This window comes from Sparus aurata, chromosome 16, assembly GCF_900880675.1.
Source record: "Sparus aurata chromosome 16, fSpaAur1.1, whole genome shotgun sequence".
NCBI classification, from domain to species: domain Eukaryota; kingdom Metazoa; phylum Chordata; class Actinopteri; order Spariformes; family Sparidae; genus Sparus; species Sparus aurata.
The window spans coordinates 19,849,757-19,857,912 of NC_044202.1; the positions used below are offsets into that span (position 1 = coordinate 19,849,757).

The 8,156-nt window shown below is 39.3% G+C and overlaps 1 protein-coding gene across 5 annotated transcripts in view; it reads left to right on the plus strand.

The window, feature by feature from the left end:
• syt14a (synaptotagmin XIVa) overlaps positions 1-6,485 on the plus strand; it is a 44,429-nt gene extending 37,944 nt beyond the window's left edge. For 4 of the 5 annotated variants that reach the window (XM_030443423.1, XM_030443424.1, XM_030443426.1 and 1 more), the window contains one exon: positions 160-6,485. In XM_030443423.1, coding sequence (XP_030299283.1) covers positions 160-473 — 314 coding nt within the window. In that variant the 3' untranslated portion in view covers positions 474-6,485. The remainder of the gene's footprint in view (positions 1-159) is intronic. The other variant, XM_030443427.1, reaches the window with a different exon arrangement.
• The last annotated feature ends 1,671 nt before the right edge of the window (positions 6,486-8,156 follow it).

An 8,156-nucleotide genomic window follows, 5' to 3' on the forward strand; every position in this document is an offset into this window, starting at 1 on the left:
AGAATACACTGGAGAAACAGAAGGATTTTGCACAAATGATCTATCGCTCGAGTCAGGTGCCTTATTTCTTGTAAACACCCTAAATGTTGTGGCACATTAAAAAATATTTCAAAAGCTTTACACCATACCTCCCTAACTGTCCACCTGTGTCTTGCTCAGATACATACGTTAAGCTGACCCTACTGAACTCGATGGGCCACGAGATGTCCAAGTGTAAGACATCCATCTGTCGAGGTCAGCCCAACCCGACCTACAAAGAGACGTTTGTCTTCCAGGTAGCTCTTTTCCAGCTGTCTGACGTCACACTTATCCTCTCCGTCTACAACAAGCGCAGCATGAAGCGCAAGGAGATGATCGGCTGGATCTCGCTCGGCCTCAACAGCTCCGGAGAGGAGGAGCTCACCCACTGGACTCAGATGAAGGAGTCAAAAGGACAGCAGGTTTGCCATTGGCACAGTTTGTTGGAGTCCTAACAGCAAGACAACAGTAAGTGAGGAAAGTGCTTCAGGATAACTGCACGGAGCTTCCAGAAACCACAGTCAGTGGGAATGAAGAAGAAGCAAATCAAGAGTTGTTTTGCATAAGCATTTTCATGGCACTGTTTATAAAACCACTCACAGCAGTGATGTCATCACGTTCATGAATTACCTTTAAGTTTCTGTAGGTGGCGCTCACTGTGTTTGTCTTTTGCTCTGGTAGAGCGGGGACCTGCTCCAAGAGGCAGGTTCCAGATAATATTTTTCAGGAAATGATTGTCTGAGTTTTGTGTACCCACATCTCCAGCTCAAACAACTGATATCAGGATTATTCTCAATCTTATCGCAAAGGTTTACAACTCCTGTGCAGGGCCCTGGTAACATGGCCCCCCTCTTTTGTTTTTCTTCCCAGGTACAAGAAAAAAGTTCTCATATAGAAGCCAGAACAGGACATGCAGGACCTATTCAGTTTCAGGTCCATACAAGGCATTATCTGGGTGCGTTAGTCAGACTTCAAGAAATTGGATTTGGTACGAATTCAGTTGGACTAACATGTTTACATAGACTTTAAAAGTCCATATACAGTAGGACTAACACAGTAGTCACAGTAGTCTAACATCATGTGAACATTTTGATTGTTAAAGAAGCTGATAACCTTTTCTCTCAGTCGGTTTCTTTCTCTGAGCAGTGTGGTCCCTCATAAACACAGACTTTTCCATTGAAGCCAGAACAATTTCGGCTGTTACACATGAGATAGGATGTCTGTATGTGTGTTTTTGCTCCTTGTTTTTTTCTCACTGGTTTTAAGTAGGCCGGGCTCAGTCTGAAAAAGGTGATGTCATGCATCACTGTGATTCAGTCTAGCAACATTTGAACAAAGAACTGTTCACAGTTCTGGGTTTTTTTGATTGTGTTACCGCAGCCTAACCACACCCATGCAGTCATGAGACAGGAGATTAACTGTGTGTTTGAGTGACTAATAGTTAAACTGTCATCAAAAAGTTTGCGTAGACATTTATAAAAGAGCATTTAATATTGTAGAGAAGAATTTTGAAAACAAAGTGTCTGGGAGCGTTAAGCCATATTTAAAAAGAAGAATCCGGCTAGCTAGCATCGTCCTTGTCAGTAAACGCGACAGGAGTTCATGGTAGCATAATCTGCTTCTGGGAAAAAAAAGCCCACACCAACAGTGTACATTTCTACTTTGCTACTAAGTTTGAATTTCTCCTGATGTCAGTTGTTTAAGTCAATGATGTGGCTAAGCGAAGCAACCATCACTGCTCATGCTAGCTACCCTGTTCCTTGTGTATTAGGCCATATTCACACAGAATCTGGTGTTGCAGCGATTAGCAGCAGGGTCGCTGATGGTTAATGTGTCGTATTACTGTAAAATTTAGCCCCTGATCCAGAAAGTAGTGGTAACGCACCTAAAAGCAGTTTGCCAACCTCCATTAAACAACAAAGAAGTTGCCATGTTGCTATGTTACTTGCATGCTGGTCCTATGAATGAGATTCTAGTTCAACCACACAACTTATACACACTGCCCACATCAGCTCAATGGGAGGACTGTTTGTGCCGCAACGCCTGATTCTGTGTGAATAAGATCTTAAACACAACTAAATCATTGTTTTTTTACTTTTTGATATTGACTTTGACTGTTGTAAATGCTGCAGATATTTTTTTAGAAGCTTAAATCATCACATCCCAATGTGTCCTTTGCAAATTCATGGCAATTAGGTTATCTGTTACATATAAACATGCGCAGGGATGGAGGCATATTGGATGTCATCTTGAAGTGCCCAGGAAGTGGTTGACTATTTTTGTGAAGAAGTTACTACACCATCACGAATCTCTCTGTCGACACTGCCAGGGCAAAATATTCCAGTTGTCTGAACCTCAATTTAAGTAAACCAAACAATGACAAAGTATTTCTAGACCCTTTTGTCAGGCAAATAAATGATGTGGCATATATCCTCCTGACATTACTCACAGTGAAAGTGTCAGGGTTGATGTTGAGTGATCTCTGAGACAAAATGAGCATTTCACATTGTTAGATATTTTTAGAAAACACCAGTTTGTGGAGGCTCTGATAGTCTGAGATATGTTATATAGAAAGGGAAGTGTGGTAGTTACTGTGGTGGTTGTGTGATCTTGAGTTTCCACACAGAACGTCAAAAAGGCGTATTCAGAGAAATTTAGGAGACTTTTTTTTCTATCTCGACTAAAAATAACTTCACATCACAGCAGTAAGAAAAACAGGTGAGAAGAAAACGTACCTGTTAATCTCTTTTACCTGCTCTGGTGCTAATAAGTGGTTGCTCGCAAACAATCCCTTGCCTTATGGTTTACTCAGTTCATGCATTTCTTTAAGTGGACCCAATACAAAAACAGACCCACCCTCAGAGCACACAGACCCTCATCCATGATTACAGAAAGCACACACAGAAGGGAATTTAACCTGTAAGAACTATTTTTGCTGGAGCCACAGTGTACATTGACAAACCTGTAGAGTGTCTCCAGGCCAGTGTTTTGTATTTTTAGCTGTGGCCACTTTCTCACTTCATGTCATTTGTCATTTACAGACAACAGAAACTGCATTTACTCTTTACTGTGCCTGTGGTTGTGGTGAAAGCTAGCTTTGTGCAGTGTTTACCAAGTGGATGTGTGTTTGCACGTGTGTGTGTGTGTGTGTGTGAGTGTGTGTGGGTGTGTGTGTGTGTGTGTGTGTCTGTTGACTGGAACGGTACAGTAAAGGGGGCGTGGGGGGCTGTTAGGGTGTTAGGGGGCTGCATTTTCTTGTGGGATGTGATTACTGGTATTTAGAACAAAGTAACCCACTTCTTGATTGTCTGCCATATACTTTATATACAACGGTTTCTTATCTATTTTTGTATTAGTAATGAGGAACAATTTGTGTCAAGACAATTAAATAGTTAATCAAATGTTAACCCACCCTATGCGCAATACTACTCTGAATTGCTATTCTGTTATGTTGTGTTTTAGAGGAGAGAGTAACACTTCGATGTCCTGCAGATCTGCTCTTCTCTACATTGCCTCTTCTAAAACCAGAAAGAGAGGTGACAGTGACTTGCTGAGCTCAAGTCGAAACAATCTGTCGGGACTTTTCAGCTTTGATGCTGTTTAACAGTGTTAAACAGAAGCACAGTCTTTACAGCACAACAGTGAAACACACCATGTAATAGATAGCTTGGCAGGGTCTTGCTTGTACATGTAGAGAGACATCGGATCATATCATTAGAATCGAATACTGCACACCAACGGTTAACTCTTATTTTGATTTGCTTCAGTAAATTGATTCTAAGTCTCGCCGTTTGACAACCTGCAGAAAAAGGAGTGTTGTTGAATCAACAGGTGTGAGGGAATATAAATAGCTTTCAAGTGTGATATTTTATCCTTGGGTGTCTGATGGCAGCTACGCTCCATAGTCAAGACGATATTAGCCGTAAATTTATTTTTGTTCATCTTGGATTTCTACCTTCATGACGAAGGTTTTTTAACACCGCTTATAAAATCAGATCAATTATGATTAAATAAATTATGGTAGAGAGAATTAGCGAACTAAATTTTACATACACTTGTAAAGAACAAACATGGCAGTCATGAGTTCCAATGATTTATACAGCTCTATTTTCTGTGATGAGTGAGTGGAACACAAACACTACTTGGAAAAACGTTTGTGAATTTTTGTTCAGTGGTGAATTTCTAATATTTGGTTAAAGGTCCCTCGGCCATTTTTGCCTCAATCAGGGGCTTTTGATGGCCATCCACAAGCTTCTGTTAGTCCTCTGGCTGAATTTTAAATAACTCCTCTAGACAGATTTGGTGAAGTTTTACTAAATGTGTTCACTTCCTGGCTGTAGAAATGTAAATTCTAGCCTGATTTAGCCATTCCTTTACCCCCCTTTAATGTGTGTTTGGGATCATTGTCTTGTTGGAACACCCAACTGCCAAGATCCAATCTTCTGGCTGATTAGTTTAGGTTTTCCTGAAGAGTTTGGAGAAATTCCTTCTTCTTCATGCTTCCATTTACTTTCTTTAGAGCAGCAGATCCACTGGCAGCAAAACAGCCCCACAGCATAATACTGCCACCACCATGCCTGACAGTAAGTATGGTGTTCACGGTTAAAAGCCTCAGCTTCTGACCTCCAAACATATTGCTGGTCAGTTTGGCCAAACAACAACATTTTTGTTTCATCTGACTACAGAGTTTTTCTCCTGAAGATTTTGTCTTTCTCTATGTGATCAGCAGCAAACTTCTGTCAAGTTTTAAGGTGCCACATCTAGAGCAAGGGCTTCTGTCTTGCAGTGGCAGCCTCTCAGCCCATGGCGATGTAAAACAGGCTTGACTATGGACACTGACACCTGTCTTCTAGCCGCTTCTAAATCTTTGCAGACTCGGTGGCTTTTGGTTGACTCCTGACCATCGCGTCCAATTTTCTGTTAGCAGCAGGTGATATTTCAATTTTTCTTCCTGATCGTGGCAGTGAAGGAACTGTGCCATGCACTTTACACTTTGAAACAATTGTTTGGGATTTGATTTTGGGACCTGTAACTGCTTTGAAATGGCTCCAATGGACTTTCCTGACTTGTTTATAATCAATAATGTGCTCTTTCAGATCAATGCTGAGCTGTGTAGACCATTGTAGTGTTAGCAGCTGAGTCTAATTATAATCACTCAAAATAAAAATAAAGAGGCCATGCTACAAAGCATATTTGACAGACATTACTTTCTATAATCACAAAAATATACATTCCAGTTGGTGTATGTATCTGTTTTACCCATAATGAATTAGTTATTGAACCAAACATCATGAATGTTTTTTGTGACAAAGAAGTGTGTGTTCCACTCATTCTATCACAGAAAAATGGGAGTAACAGAAATCACTGGAACTCAGGACTGCCATGATATACATGTTCTTTACAAGTGCGTGTAAACTTTTCACCACAACGTCTAACTATCGTTAGAGAGCCACACATCTTCATTTCTTGAACATTAAACCGGATCTCACGACCAAACTACAGAAGCAATTAAAGGCCAACAGAACTTTAATCTTGCAAGTAACTTTGTGAGATTTATGCATAATTTAGATACCACTGAATTTATATCCTTAATTGTCTAACTTTTAATTTGACTGGGCGCTTGGAAATACAGATGGAAAATGGTGACAAATATAAATTAAAACATATATTCAAGTCGCTTACATTCAGCAGGTCATTTTCAGATGCAAATTTTCCAGTCATATACAAAGCAAAAAAACAGTTTGGTAAAAATTGAATTGGGAAATTCTGACACCCAACTTCAGAAACAAAATTATAACTTGAACATCTGGGCTATCAAAGTTGACATCTGTCTTGTTAGGTTACATTTTGTCAATTTTTATATGAGCAACTGGACACTGTACACTTGAATTTGAATCTGTGAACCTGAAAAAAATAAATAAGCTAATTTAAACTATGTTAATGTAAATCAAAATAGTTAATTTTCTGGGCATTTAAATTGAAATATTTAGTAAATATTAGTTGTGGGGGTGATTAACTTTACATTGATTCTATATTATTATGGCCTTTCTTTGCTTCTGCACAATACGCAAATATCAGGCAATCTTCTAGTTGTGTCTTTGCTAATCTCTCACATGCTGTGTTCCACATGTAAGGCTTTTAAAACAAAATGTTTATGCTTTTCAGTATTGTTTATTTTGCTTTCATTTTCTTAAACATTTTGAAAAATCTACTGGTTTTTAATGCTATTTTTGACTGGAGATGTTTTCCCCTCTTAGTTTGTAAACTACCTATGCCACAGACGGCATTGGTGCCTTACTGTTCTTCACTCAGCAAACCCTGTGTCACAGTGTCTTATTGTACTTGTAAATGTACTTTTCTTCTGTACTTCGGGCTGAGTTGGATTTGTAAAAACGTCTCACAAATTGATTGATGATAGACTTTATATGTGATGATATTATTGTTTAAAAAAGAGCTAAAAGAGAAAAGATGCTTGCGTTGGAGTGGTCTTTACTACCACATCTCATCACATCTTCGTGTGTGTGTGTGTGTGTGTGTGATTGTACCCTAAAGCAACCAGTGTTGAGCCCTTTCATGCTGTGTGTGTTTGGGCTTTTGAGTTAGATACGCTGCTCAGCTCTGATTCAGTTATTACAGTCCTGCAACGCCACAGAGCAACCAACAGGGGGGGCAAATATTGCATTTTAGCGCTTATTGGACGGCGTTCAGCAAATTTGAACCTAAATCACGATATAAACTTGTACTAAACTTACACTAAAACTAATAAGCAGATGCCTGCAGCTTGCCCTGTGGCAAAAAGTCACCTCAACTGCTAAAAGTAAAGAAACATTCAAGGCCAACAAATGGCTTTTGAAATCGATGATGATGAATGATGACAGGGGTATTTGTTCACATGTAGGTGGCATGTTAGGGAGCAGTGTTTTCCTCTTAGCTAATCGTCGGTCTGACTGAATTGGCGACCCTATTCTGTGGGATCTTGACACAATACTGAGCCTGTCCATGGTCGTTTTGGCTGTTGTAAAAAAAAAATAAAAAAATAAAAAAATAAGAAAAAGAAAAGAAAATTAGGTACAGGGAGCGAAAACAAGCTCAGAGATGTGAGGTTTTTAACAATTAGCTGTGTTCCCCCAGCACATTCCAGAGCTGTACACAGAATAAAGCGGTCAGCGGGAGAAATGCTGGAAAATAAGATTCAGTGGCTGCTGCTGCTGAACCAAAGGGAAAATGCATGACAGATGAGATGGGCTTGCTCCCTCCCCTCGCTCTTTGTCGGTCACATCCCTGCAGAACCGATCTCCAACACACAAACCTCTAAAGAAAAAAGAAAAAAAGAAGAAAAAAAAAAAAAAGAGATTGTTAGATTGCATTCATGAGCCGTCGGAAATATGACAATTACAAATTTAGAGCACATGCCCCAACAAAATGGTATCAATGTAGGTAGGCTATAAGGGGACATTTAGGGAGATGAACAAAATGAATGATTAAGGGTCTGTTGATGATTAAAGTATGTGGGCATACAAATGTTCAAGAAGTAAATCATTTATCTAATATAAGCCTAATGAAACGATCGGTCAATTGCTCTATCATTTAGAGGACCCACAGAAAAATCCAGCAGAAACTATTCGGATAATCAGTTGATTGAAAAAGAGTTCTAAAACAGGATGCTCCTGCTCGCGGCCTTTAGGCCTATATGACAGTAAATTGAATGTCATTAAGTAAAGGACTGGTGTTCAGACAAAACAAAAACAATTCTGACTCGTTTACAGACCAAACTAAAAATCTTTAGTTGATTACTGCTCCAAAAGATCTGGCACAATGAACAATCATTTCAAAATAATCTTAGTTATAATAATTTTGATGTCGCTCAGCAGCTAAGTTACATTTTGGGTAATTGTAATTGTTTTGAAAATAAGAAAGACTGCGTGGAATATACATTGGCTATTAAACCGTCTATAGTTATAGGAGTGCAATGCTACAGCAGTGGACTGCTTTTTCATAACTGGTGCCTACATAGCCCACAATGCAATTTAGCCACTGAGAGGCAATTCATCAGATTACTGCAGCTTCTTCTTAAGCCACAAAAGGTTTCAGAAGAAGCTTTTATTCCTGTAAACACTTAAATCTGTGAAACTGGTGAT